The sequence below is a fragment of the mitochondrial genome of Mucor velutinosus, assembly GCF_035048745.1.
Source record: "Mucor velutinosus strain NIH1002 mitochondrion, complete sequence, whole genome shotgun sequence".
In the NCBI taxonomy this organism is placed as follows: domain Eukaryota; kingdom Fungi; phylum Mucoromycota; class Mucoromycetes; order Mucorales; family Mucoraceae; genus Mucor; species Mucor velutinosus.
In genome coordinates, this window is record NW_027041892.1 from 26370 (window position 1) to 39823 (window position 13454).

A 13454-nucleotide genomic window follows, 5' to 3' on the forward strand; every position below is an offset into this window, starting at 1 on the left:
TTACCCTAGCCCGGGGAGCCGCATAACAGCTCCACTGATCTGACCCGCGCGCGCTCCGCGCGCGGGGCTAGGCTAAATCTATAAGGTATATGGCTGACTGGTAAAGCATTTTACTTGAAATAAAACATATGTGGGTTCGATTCCTACTATACCTAAATTATAATTATTGTAGAAGACGTCCTTAATATTATATTAATAGATCAGGACTTCGCCTGAAATTCAGGGGAGGTTATCCTTAAGCCCGGGGGGGCTTGTCCCTCGGGTATTCCCCCTCGGGGGAAAGTATAATTAATTATTATTAAAAAGTCCCGGTAGCTTAAATGGTAGAGCGTACGACTGAAAATCGTAGTGAGGAAGTTCAATTCTTCCCCAGGACAACGAGAATAAAGGTTTTAATTATTAATATATAACTCTAAGACAAATATTTAATTTCAGTATATATATACAATTATATATTTTAAATTTTATGTAAAAGTATAGAGTTTTTAAATATAATCTTTAAAAAACACAGGAGGGCTACCCCCTGAATCCTTGACGGTGCCTTGCGCCTTCAAGACGAAATTAAACTTTTTTCAAACCTCGATTTTCGAGTTGTTATAATGAAACTTATAGGCTTAATCGCAATGGACGGTACCCGCTGTCCCGGGGCCAAAACCCCGAAAAGAGCGAATTAAAGGTTAAACTTTATTGGTTTCCGGGCTTGTAAGAATCAAGGTCAACTTAGTTGACCTTGATTATAGTATTACATTTATAAAGTTAACTACAAATAAACATAATGAATTTATCGATGGTATTATTTCTTATTGGTATTCTAGGATTTATTCTTAACCGAAAAAATATTATTCTAATGCTAATCTCCATCGAAATTATGCTATTAGCTGTAACGCTATTAATTATCTTAAGTTCATTTAGTTTTGATGATATTCTAGGTCAAACTTATGGTATTTATATCATTGCGATCGCAGGAGCAGAATCAGCTATTGGACTAGGTATTCTAGTTGCATATTATAGATTAAGAGGTAGCATCGCTATTAAAGCATAATGTATTTAGCTATTATTACACTACCTCTATTATCAGCTACTGTAGCTGGATTTTTAGGGAGAAAAGTTGGTAAAACTGGTAGTCATTTAATTACTTGTAGTTCTCTAGTTTTAACAGCTTTATTTGCTTTAGTTGCTTTTTACGAAGTAGGATTATGTCAATCACCAGTTTCTATTAAATTAATGAGCTGGATTGATTCTGAGTTCTTACTAGTATCTTGGGGATTTATTTACGATAGTTTAACTGTATCTATGTTACTACCAGTACTTATTGTATCAGCTTTAGTACATATTTATTCTACAAATTATATGAGTGAAGATCCTCATAATCAAAGATTCTTTGCATATCTATCTATGTTCACATTCTTCATGTTAATGTTAGTAACAGGTGATAACTATTTAGTAATGTTTATTGGTTGGGAAGGAGTAGGTATTTCATCTTACCTATTAATTAACTTCTGGTTTACAAGATTACAAGCTAATAAAGCAGCTATTAAAGCTTTAGTTATGAATAGAGTAGGAGATTGGGGGTTCAGTATTGGTCTTTGGGCTATTTTCTGGACTTTCGGTAACCTTGATTTTTCAACAGTATTCTCACTGGCTCCATTTATTAACGAAGAATTAATTACAATTATCTCAATTTGTCTATTAATTGCTGCTATGGGTAAATCTGCTCAAATTGGTCTTCACACTTGGTTACCCGACGCAATGGAGGGACCTACACCAGTTTCAGCATTAATTCATGCAGCTACTATGGTAACTGCAGGAGTTTATTTACTTCTACGATCTTCTCCTATTTTAGAATTTGGATCAACAGCTTTAATTTTAATTACTTGGGTAGGTGCATTAACTGCATTCTTTGCAGCAACTACTGGATTATTACAAAATGATTTAAAACGAGTAATTGCTTATTCTACTTGTTCTCAATTAGGTCTTTTATTCCTAATTTGTGGATTATCTCAATATAATGTAGCATTATTCCATTTAGTAAATCATGCATGGTTTAAAGCCCTATTATTCTTATCTGCTGGTTCTGTTATTCATGCAATGAATGACGAACAAGATTTAAGAAAATTTGGTGGATTATCTAGATTATTACCATTCACATACTCTATGATGGTTATCGGATCTTTAAGTTTAATGGCATTACCATTCTTAACAGGATTCTATTCTAAAGATTTAATTATTGAATTAGCTTATGGACATTACAGTTTCTCAGGTAATTTAGTATATTGGTTAGCTTCTGTAGCTGCAGTATTTACAGCTATGTATTCTATCCGATCTTTATATTTAACTTTCTTAGGTTACCCAAATGGATCAAAAATTAATTACCAAAATATCCACGAAGCTCCACTAATTATGGCTATTCCATTAGTAGTATTAGCTGTATTTAGTATTTTCTTTGGTTATGTAACTAAAGATTTATTTGTTGGAATGGGTACAGATTTCTATAATAATGCATTATTTATTCATCCTAACCATTCTATCTTAGTAGATACTGAATTCGGACTTCCTATGTCTATGAAATTCTTACCATTAATTGGTAGTCTATTAGGAACTTTCGGAGTTTTAGCTATTTATTGGATTTTCGATTCATTACCTAACCAATTTATTAGTACTAGTTTAGGTCGAGGAATTTATCGATTCTTTAACCAAAAATACTTCTTTGATAATATTTATAACAATTTTATCTTAAATAAATTATTAGGTTTTGGTTATACAACTAATAAAATCCTTGATAGAGGAGCAATTGAATTAGTTGGACCTTATGGATTAGTTAATGTATTTAAATCTGCATCTAATAAAGTTGCATCATTAGATTCTGGATTTATCCCTACATATGCTATGTATATCTTCAGTGGTTTAATTCTATTTATTACTTTAATCTTCTTTATTGGGGACCCAAGACTATTTGTTCTACTATTATGGGCAGTATTCTTATTACCTAATAATACTAACTCTACTCAAAAATAATAACCCCCCCTCTCCCTCGATATCATAATTAATACCTTCTCGTGGTGATATTGTAAGTACCATTAATTAATGGGAAACTAAATTAATTTAAATTATACTACTCAAAGGTCAGCTCCTTCTAAGCAAGAGTTACCCGAGGCCTAAAGTTCTATATTAGAATTAAATAAATATATAATATAAAAGATCTATAAAGGTATAGTTTACTATAGGGTTTAGTTAAGGGGGTGGTTATTCATTTTATTAGATTTAATAATTTATTTTATTTATAGTGTTGTTAAATAAATACCTGTAGAAATTAATAGTAATGAACATGTTAATACTAATAATTTTAATACATTTGGGTTAAATGTTAAAGTGTGTCCATAAATCTTAAAAAATATTTGTACAACCTTAGGAGCTTTATCAATGTTATCATCTGTATATTTTAGTGTAAGATGATTTAAGTATAACATTGTAATAGCTGAGGAGATTGAAACAATACAACCTAAAATTGTAATACCTGCATAATTAACTACCTCTGATGATACATAGTTAATAGGGTCTAAATCAACTGATGAAATATTATTCGTTACAGATAAATCTGTATTAGTTACAGGTACAGATTCATTTGGAAGTGTTTTAGTAACAACTTCTTGTAATGAAGAATGTGAATTATTAGATAAATTATTATCATCTAAGCTGGAAAGCTCAGATAATAATTTACTTGCTTTAGTTTCCTCTAAAGCCCAATCTTTAGGTCCATTAAAAAACTGATCTAAATTAAATAAATATTTTAACATAATTTCTTTATAAACGATATCCCTTAGATAAATTAATATATTGACATCAAGCTATTAAAGCTTAGTGTATTATTTTAATTACCAATAATTAATAATTCATAATAATTAAATTATTAATTACTTACTTATAAATTTATAGTTCATAGGGTTTATGGTATTATGTTCATAATACCTATATATAATACACAGTCGAAAAAGTTAATTATTAATAACGAGGGCCCGCGGGCGGCCCCTTTTCCCCTTGGGGTCGCCCGCGGGGCTCTAGATATAATATATTATACATAAAATGGTTAATCCTAGGCTAAGTTGGCTGAAGGCGCAGCCTTTTGTGAAAGCCCTCCTGGCTCTGGCTTCATCTCAAATGAATAGAGTGGGACTCGAACCCACAAGGATTATTAAATCCATAGTTTAGCAAACTACTTCCTTACCGATTCGGTCATCTATCCGAAAATCCATCGAAATAATCGAAGGGTCCAGCCTGTACTTAAGTAGGAGGCCAAATGGGAATTATTAATATAACACCATTAAAAATGGTTACTTGGATGATTTAATCATCTAAGATGATAGGGAATAGTAGAATCGAACTACTGCCAGTTATGTGTAAGATAACCACTCTACCATTAAGCTAATCCCCTTGTAGTATAAGACATATAAAATATTTGTTACTTATATAAATATACTTCAAGGTGTTCATTATTGAGGCCCGCCGGGGCGACCCGTCGCCCGGAGAGGCTCCGGGCCGCCCCCGGCGGCCCGAGGTAATTATTGTTTTATCAATAGATCGTAATTTAGTAGCCCAGATGCAAAGCCTCCTAAGCTTATAGATCCAAACGGCTGTCGGGAAGGAGGAAGAAGGATTTAATCCGTTTAGACCTGGCCCGCCGAAGGCGGGACTGGTCAAAATGGGATCCCAAGGGATCTCCTTTAGACCTGAAGATATAAATTTCTTTATATAAATATAAAGTAAAGGGTCTAAAGTAAAGGGTGAAAACCCGGAATCGAACCGGGAACCGTTAGTACCACAAACTAATGTTCTGCCGATTGAACTATTCCCACCTACAAATATTACACAGCGTTTCAGAGGAGTTGAACCTCTACCAACAAGAGCCGAAATCCTGTACTCTACCAATTAAGCTAGAAACGCTCTGAAAATATATTTATGAATATTTATATCATAAATATATGTAATATTCTAGCCCGTGCTATATGTGCTGGATTAGTAATCTTTTCCAAAATAAATGCTTTGTACTTAGATTCTAAAATATCTAAAATCGGGGCCGCAAAGCGGCCTTTGTTTATCTGCAGCTCCGCGGTTGATGAACCTTATTATTACTTATAAATTGATCATATTACACTAATCTATGCGCACAGGTCCATTTTTAATAAAAGACAGGTTAGCCATGCCGGGCTTTTAATAAATTAAAAATATTTAATTTACAATTAAAAACTGCGCCCGTCGCTGCCCAAGAGATATTGAGGGCCGCGTCGCGGCCCTCAAGGCTTAAAAGTATAAGTAATATACTAATATTAAATAAAAGAAAGCAAGTGTAGCATAATTGGTTAATGCCCCTACCTTCCAAGTAGACTACTGCGAGTTCGAGTCTCGCCACTTGCAATTATTCTATTAAAAAAGGGGTATGAGTATTTATATAATAAAATTCGGGAAAACCCCGACCTCTGAATCCTTATGACACGGAGATTTTATATTTATAGTAATTACTATATAAATAATGATATTGATAGACGAGGCAGGTGGGACTTGAACCCATATCCACTTACGTGACAAGTAAGGACTCTACCATTAAGCTACTGCCCCTAATTATCTAGAGCCCTAGTGGTCGATCTTCAACTATAAGAGGTCGACCTACAAACCTTTGCCCAATTTATAGGGCATGGCCTTTACAGATAAATTAAATATTACGATTGGCAGGACTTGAACCTGCAAGGTATTACTACCAGCTGAACCTAAATCAACCATGTTTGCCAATTTCATCACAATCGTTAATGGAAATGTTACTTATATAATATTTTATTTTATAAAATTAAAATATTATAGTTTAGGGTTCCGATCATCTTAATAAGACGGTATATTCTTTCAGGCCCGTATTTATAAGACAGGCTTATGATAATTACTCACCCCAGGTTTCGATCCTGGATTTGGGTATTAGAAGTACCCTGTTCTTCCTTTGAACTAGGTAAGCGAAAGTTTAAAGATACGATTGATTAAGATAAAATTTGGGTGAAACTTTAAACTCACCTCGGGCCGCCGGGGGCGGCCCGGAGCCTTTAGGACTCCGGATCGCCCCGGCGGGCCTGAATATTTATTTAGAAGACCAGACCGCGCAAAGCGCGACACGGATATTAAATAAGGGCAGCAGAGCCGCCCAAAATTAAGTTATTACCTGATGTTCTATCCAGATCTTCGGTATTTATCTTTAATATAGGGATTATATCAGGTTGGTAAGATTTGAACTTACACTATTTTACACCCAAAGTAAATGCCTTACCAGATTAGGCTACAACCTGTTTATAACCTAGGTATATGCATGAACCTAAGGCTTATAAATTGGAGTTACCGAGACTCGAACTCGGACTACTCGTATGCAAAACGAGCCCTCTACCATTTAAGGGATAACCCCGATGAACTCGAGAACAAATTATAATACTATTATTTAGATTGTTGAAGGACCACTGAAGTGGTCCTTATTATATAGACCTAGCGGTTTTTAATTAGGTTTGTTATTTGTTACTTATATAATATAAAATTAGACTAGCCCGCGGAGCCGCGTAGCGGCTCCGCTGGTCTGACCCGCGCGCTCTGCGCGCGGGGCTAGGGTCAAATATTTTAATTTTTTATTTTAAATCTAGAGTAAAATCCATGAATTTAAATTTAGGCCCGCCGGGGCGACCCGTCGCCCTAAAAGGCTCCGGGCCGCCCCGGCGGCCCGAGGTATAATTTAGACCTTCTGTACTTCAATATAACCTTGGGATATTTAACAGGTTTCAGGTCTGAGCATCCTGCTGCTCATCCAGGTGCTTCGTGGATAAAACAATTATACGACCTGACCAAATATAATTTATTTTATAAGTTAACAATATAAAAGTATATACTATTTTAATAAATTCTTTGAATATCTTAAACCGGAATATAATGCTGTTATAGTTCAAAGGTAGAACGGTAAACTGTTAATTTATGTATAGAGGTTCGATTCCTCTTAACGGCTATATAAAATTCCATAGTGGTTATACCACCTAAATAAACAATTTAAAATTTATTTAATAAATATTGGAAAATTTCTTTAATTCTTGAACTGACAACATTAAATTAATTAGTCCCGGAGTTCCGGGACTAATTTTTGATAAGTTAGTTTAGGGTTTATTAATTGGTTTAAGTCCCGGAGTTCCGGGAACCTAAGATTAAATATTTTAGATTCACGATATAATATACGCCTTATATAGTATATATATTATACCCATATATCGTTATAGTAATTCATACGATTAGAAAAAACAAGAATCGCGAAGTGGTCTTTACCTCTTTCCCTGATTATAGTCAAGGGCGATTTTAAATAATTCATGGGTGTATGGAATTATATTCTAGCCCGCGGAGCCGCTACGCGGCTCCGCTGGTCAGACCCGCGCGCGCTCTGCGCGCGGGGCTAGGTGAATTTTATAATTTCCAAGGAAGTTATAAATTAGCTCCAAAGGCAGATTTTATGTCTTTAGAGTGCGGGCATAGCCTGGGCCCTAATTTAATAGGGAATTTTTAGTTTACATGAACGCAATTCTATTAGATCTGTTGGCTTTTGGTTCAGTATTATCAGGTATTTTAGTAATTACATCACGAAATCCTGTTATTTCTGTTTTATTTTTAATTTCTACTTTTGTTAATGTTGCTTGTTATTTAATTTTATTAGGAATTAATTTTATTGGGCTTACATACTTAATTGTATATGTAGGAGCAATTGCTATTTTATTTTTATTCGTTATTATGATGTTAAATATTAAATTAGTTGAATTACAAGATTCTTCAGAAGATTATTCTAACCCATACCCATTAGCTTTTGTATTAGGTACTTTATTTGTTAGTGGTTTAAGTTTAACTAACTCAAATTTTTCTAAATTTGATTTACCTTCAATCTTTGATTCTATTAACTTATTATCATTTAAATCTGATACATTGGAAACATTAACAGTTAGTCATACAAATTGGGATAGTGTATTTGTATCTATGGATCAAATCAACAGTATTGGTCAAGTATTATATACATCTCATGCATTATTCTTAATTATTGCGAGTATGATTTTATGTTTAGCTATGGTAGGACCAATTGTTCTTTGTTTAAAACCAACTAAACGAATTAGTTAATATTATTAATAAATTGGTACCAAGCACAGCTTAGGTCCTATACATTAATTATAAGCGTATTTAACTCGTTTAATATTAAAATATGGTTAATAACCAACCCGGGGCGGGCGAGCCGCCCCGTACCCCGTGGGAAGGCGAGCTCCGCCTCGGGGCTAAATAAATCTACTAAGCTTTAATAGCTTGATGACAATAGAATTAATAATAAATTAAATCTTTTGATCAAAGGCAAACTATATTTGTCTGGTTCTGAAATTTAAGTATATTTTACTTACCTTAGATTATAAATTTAGTCAGCGGGCCGTTTTACGGCCCTACAGAACCATCAAAGATTAACTTATTATTCATGTATTATAATTTACTCATGTTATTATCATTTATTGAGGTACTTATTGTTATTGTACCATTATTATTATCTGTAGCTTTCATGACAATTGCGGAACGAAAAGCTATGGGTTCAATGCAAAGACGATTAGGACCTAATCGAGTAGGATACTACGGTTTACTACAACCATTTGCAGATGCATTAAAACTATTTGTTAAAGAATCAGTAATTCCTGCTCATTCGAATAAAGCTTTATTCTTATTAGCACCTGTAATTTCTTTAATTACTAGTTTATTAGCATGGGGAGTAGTTCCTTTCGGTGCAGGATTAACATTATCAGATCTTAGTCTAGGTATTTTATATCTATTAGCTGTAGGTTCTTTAGGAGTATACGGAGTAATTTTTGCAGGTTGGTCCGCCAACTCTAAATATGCTTTCTTAGGAGGATTACGAAGTACTGCTCAAATGGTTAGTTATGAGGTTGTAATGGGATTAATTATTCTTACTGTAGTATTATTAGTAGGATCATTAAATCTAACTAATATTATTCAAGCCCAAATTAATGTTTGGTATATTATTCCATTATTACCACTTTCTCTAATGTTCTTAATTTCAGCAATTGCTGAAACTAATAGAGCTCCTTTTGATCTACCTGAGGCGGAATCTGAGCTAGTAGCCGGATTCTTTACTGAGCATTCTTCTGTACCTTTCGTAATGTTCTTCTTAGCCGAGTATGCTTCTATTATTTTAATGTCTACATTTGTAGTAATGTTATTCTTAGGAGGATACTTAATTCCTTTCGTATCTTTTGAAAACCCAACATTCTTCTCATTTGAAGGATTAGCATTAGGTCTTAAAACTTCTTTAATCTTATTTATTTATATCTGGGTACGGGCATCATTCCCAAGACTACGATATGATCAATTAATGAGTTTCACATGGACAGGAATGTTACCATTAACTTTAGGATTTATTATTTTAGTACCATGTATCTTAATGGCTTTCGAAATTGCTTAATGATTAAGATACCCGACAAATAGTCTTACCAAATATTACCTGGTAAACTATGTCTAATTTATCTAACTAATATTTATAACCACCCTATATTTAAAAGGGTATAGTATAACATAATTGAAGGGGTATAGTATATTATATATGACTATTGGTTATGGATATTACATTTATAAAATATATGAATTAGTTTCATTGATAAATTACAGAATAACACATATATATATATTTAAATTAATTTAAATATATAGTATAATCTCCTTTATTTAGTAAATGAGGGTGGTTATTTATTTAATTAATATAAAATCTTAATAAGATATAAAATCTTATTTAGGATTACTTACTGTAAATTATTTAGTCGATGCTGTTTTATTTTCATCTGCTGCTAAATCCATTAAAGTATTCTCAATAATACCTACTGCAGGAACAATAATTAAGAACCAACCAAAGTAAAATGCTGTTGCAAATTGTCCTAAAGTAATAAATGGCTCTTCAACATGTTGTCCTCCACACCATAATAAGATTAAGAAATCTACTACTAATAGCCAGAAAGCTAATTTCATTAATGGTCGGAATGCTGATCCTCTAACTCTAGAAGTGTCTAATACAGGCATAGCTAATAGAATTAATAGAGAACCGAACATAGCAATAACTCCTCCTAATTTATCAGGAATAGATCGTAAAATAGCATAGAAAGGTAATAGATACCATTCTGGTACAATAGATGCAGGAGTTTGCATTGGGTTAGCTGGAATATAATTATCAGGATGACCTAATTTATTAGGTGCATAGAATAAGAATAAAGCTAATACTAAGAAGAATAAGAAAATTGTTACTAAATCTTTAAATACGTAATAAGGATGAAGATAAACCATATCAGTATTTGCTGTAATTCCTAATGGATTATTAGATCCATTTTCTTCTTTAGCAATTAAATGCATTAAAGATAAAGCTGCTAAGATGAATGGTAATAAGTAGTGAAGACTGAAGAATCGGTTTAATGTCGCATTATCTACAGAGAAACCTCCCCAGATGAACTCTACTAAATCTTTACCAATCCAAGGGATAGCCGATAATAGGTTAGTAATTACAGTTGCTCCCCATAAAGACATTTGTCCCCAAGGTAAAACATACAATTTCCAAAATATAGACACCATTTCATTGACATCTGGTCTATATTTCATGTACCTTATCAATTTACTGATCCTCGAGCTCGTTAGTTCTCTTTCCAGTAAATATCATTTAAGGCCTTGTGGAGAATAAGGGGATATTCTCGGAAATCCGACTGTACATTAAGCACCATTTCAGGCACCCATTGATGACCCAGTCTGTAGCGATGGTATACACCACCGACGGTCTTGAAAAAGATGTCTAATCTTTGACCGTTTTCATCAATATAGCCAAAGAGGTCGTTATCCTCCTCAATGCCCCTGTCAGGGCATTCTATACTACTGAATAGCTTTTCTGTATAGATTACGCTATTCTCCATATAGGACTATGATTAGAAGTGAGTTATGATACTCTAATATGGCTATATGGTAATTAATCTAATTTAACATACCATTGTTTTTTGAAAAGCTCTCCAGATGCAATGTATTTGTTAATGGTCTTGTGGTCACACCCGAAGTGTTTGGCCACTAGTCGAACACCTCCAAATTTCATATAAATTGAACCGTCTGAGTTGTATAACGTTACCGGTTTTGAAAAAGCTAATCTGTATTTGTTCTTAACTTCATCTGACCGATTTAACGCCTTTTCTCGCATTAAAGTTCTTACAGAATCTGATAAAGTCTTACCCTTATTGATTAAAGAAACTCGTTCTTTTCTCTCATCTGAATAAGTATCTCTCATTTTCTGTTTAACTTCCTCGGAGTGGATATACCCAAAAGAGTTACCAGCTTCAAGTAAAATGTTGTAAGTTGGTTTATATGATTGAATCCAATAAGTCTCTAAAGCCATTAGATCTGGGTTGTTCCGTTTTGTTACCTCTTCTGGGAAATACTCCAGAATAACAAATGCAAAGGATTCAATCCCATAATTTTCAAGATCGATGGCAATATTCTTATTACCTAAACCTCTAAGAAGATGTCTATAAAATCTACTGTAAAATTTATTAGATACAGCGCTTCCAATATAGAAATCACCGGTAATTAAGTTGAAAATACCATAAATGCCGGCTTTCTTTCTAGTTTCAGCTCTAAGACTTTCTTTAACTTCTTCTTTATTAAGTTCTTCAAACACAAGACATGGTTTAATCTTATGTTCATCAAACAAAGATTTAAGTTTAGGAGAGATAATCAAATTACTAGTCATTAAGAGAGTTCCCATATCATCATCTAACCATTTTGGGCAAATATTTAAAATACCCAGGAATGCTGTTGCCATCATTAAAATTAAGATGATAACACCAATACTCCATACTAAAGCTCGAGGAGCTTTGTATGAACCATAGTATAATCCTCTACCGATGTGTAAATAAACAAATAAGAAGAAGAATGAAGCAGTATTAGCATGAAGATATCTAATCATCCATCCGTAGTTAACATCTCTCATAATATGTTCTACACTAATAAAAGCTAGATCGATATTAGGTGTATAATGCATAGCTAAAGTTACTCCTGTTACAATTTGGATAACTAAACATAAAGCTAGTAAAGATCCAAAATTCCAAGCATAATTAAGATTAGAAGGTTGAGGTGAATCAATAACGTAACTATTAGCAAGACTTAAAAGGGAATGACTCTTTAGTAATTTCATTAAAAATAAAATTAATTTAGGCTGATAAGAGGAGTTACCTCAATTTATCGAAAATTCCATTACAATATAAATCCCGGGGCGGCAAGCCGCCCCGTACCCGGAACGAAGCCCGTCTTCCACCGGGCTATTGTAATTAATCTTTAGACTACAAGTAATAAAATTACCAACTATTCATACCTAATTGACATGAATCTTTAAGATTATTTCAAGAGTCTTAAGATTTAGGTCTACAAGAATAAATTTATTCAATATCAAAAAATATTAGCCGCGTAATGGCAAATACAAAGGGTAAACCCCCTTATTATAAATTTATTGATTAATAGACCGACCAACAGGCCGTAGGCCTAGACCCATAGAGCCTGAGCCGGCCACACCTAAAGTGTGGCCGGGATAATAAAACATGTAAAATGCAAACAAAATATACAATGAGTCCCGTGGGGGGGGTCGACCTTCGACCCTCAAGGGGTAAAAGGCCGTCCCTCGGGTAAAGTTTTAGTCCAGATGTCCGTTAAGACTTGAGTCGGAAGTCCGACCCTAGAAATATTCACCTTATTCACAAAATATATTTTAAAAAGACAAAGCCTAATAATTTTATTTTTAAACCTTACTTATATTTATATAAATAATTGCTAATAGTTATTAATAAGAATTAAGCCTGAAAAATGGAGTCTTTAAGCCTTTTTCTACGGGGTCCTAGACAGTACGTCCAGAGGCTTAATTTGCCTTTTATTAGTCGTGATAGGAGGCAGTTGTTATTATAATTAGTGCTGTAAATATAATTAGTGCAGTAAATATATTAGTATAGAACTTATATTAGATCCTTTAAATAATAAGAGGGGGGGGGTGGTTATTAATTTAAATTAATTTTAGAAGTCGTAGGGTCTTTAGTAAATTTAAGAGCTCCTTTCGACCATTCATATACAAATCCAATTGTTAAAATAATTAAGAAAAGAATTACAATCCAGAATCCCATTGTAGAAATCTCATATAAAGACACTGCAAAAGGAAATAAGAATAAAACTTCTAGATCGAATACAATAAATAAAATAGCAACAAGATAGAATTGTACAGAGAATTTTTGTCGAGCATCTCCTAGAGGTGTAAATCCACATTCATAAGGTGATACTTTTTCACTGTAAGGTTTATTAACAGCTAATAATTGATTCACTACAAGTAAAACTAAAGTTAAAACAGGAATGAA

General features: G+C 33.4%; 1 protein-coding gene and 13 non-coding genes across 14 annotated transcripts; 4 read left to right on the plus strand and 10 right to left on the minus strand. All coding sequences in view use genetic code 4, as the record gives it.

Moving 5' to 3' along the window:
* The first annotated feature begins 83 nt into the window (after window positions 1–83).
* ATC70_004102 lies at window positions 84–155 on the plus strand. The gene has a single exon. It is a non-coding gene; the product is annotated as a tRNA-Ser (tRNA).
* Window positions 156–305: 150 nt separating this feature from the next.
* Window positions 306–377, plus strand: ATC70_004103. Its single transcript has one exon. It is a non-coding gene; the product is annotated as a tRNA-Phe (tRNA).
* A 3779-nt stretch (window positions 378–4156) lies between these two features.
* ATC70_004104 lies at window positions 4157–4240 on the minus strand. Its single transcript has one exon. It is a non-coding gene; the product is annotated as a tRNA-Ser (tRNA).
* A 118-nt stretch (window positions 4241–4358) lies between these two features.
* ATC70_004105 lies at window positions 4359–4429 on the minus strand. The gene has a single exon. It is a non-coding gene; the product is annotated as a tRNA-Val (tRNA).
* Window positions 4430–4777: 348 nt separating this feature from the next.
* ATC70_004106 lies at window positions 4778–4850 on the minus strand. The gene has a single exon. It is a non-coding gene; the product is annotated as a tRNA-His (tRNA).
* A 15-nt stretch (window positions 4851–4865) lies between these two features.
* ATC70_004107 lies at window positions 4866–4938 on the minus strand. The gene has a single exon. It is a non-coding gene; the product is annotated as a tRNA-Arg (tRNA).
* A 397-nt stretch (window positions 4939–5335) lies between these two features.
* ATC70_004108 lies at window positions 5336–5409 on the plus strand. The gene has a single exon. It is a non-coding gene; the product is annotated as a tRNA-Gly (tRNA).
* A 129-nt stretch (window positions 5410–5538) lies between these two features.
* On the minus strand, window positions 5539–5610 carry ATC70_004109. Its single transcript has one exon. It is a non-coding gene; the product is annotated as a tRNA-Asp (tRNA).
* A 102-nt stretch (window positions 5611–5712) lies between these two features.
* ATC70_004110 lies at window positions 5713–5796 on the minus strand. The gene has a single exon. It is a non-coding gene; the product is annotated as a tRNA-Leu (tRNA).
* A 128-nt stretch (window positions 5797–5924) lies between these two features.
* On the minus strand, window positions 5925–5995 carry ATC70_004111. The gene has a single exon. It is a non-coding gene; the product is annotated as a tRNA-Arg (tRNA).
* Window positions 5996–6246: 251 nt separating this feature from the next.
* Window positions 6247–6320, minus strand: ATC70_004112. Its single transcript has one exon. It is a non-coding gene; the product is annotated as a tRNA-Pro (tRNA).
* A 41-nt stretch (window positions 6321–6361) lies between these two features.
* ATC70_004113 lies at window positions 6362–6433 on the minus strand. The gene has a single exon. It is a non-coding gene; the product is annotated as a tRNA-Ala (tRNA).
* Window positions 6434–6947: 514 nt separating this feature from the next.
* ATC70_004114 lies at window positions 6948–7018 on the plus strand. The gene has a single exon. It is a non-coding gene; the product is annotated as a tRNA-Asn (tRNA).
* A 3694-nt stretch (window positions 7019–10712) lies between these two features.
* Window positions 10713–10991, minus strand: ATC70_004115 (uncharacterized protein; the record flags this gene model as incomplete). Its single annotated transcript has 1 exon — window positions 10713–10991. A coding segment is annotated over one exon (279 nt), but the record flags the coding sequence as incomplete, so codon positions are not given.
* Between the last annotated feature and the right edge of the window lie 2463 nt (window positions 10992–13454).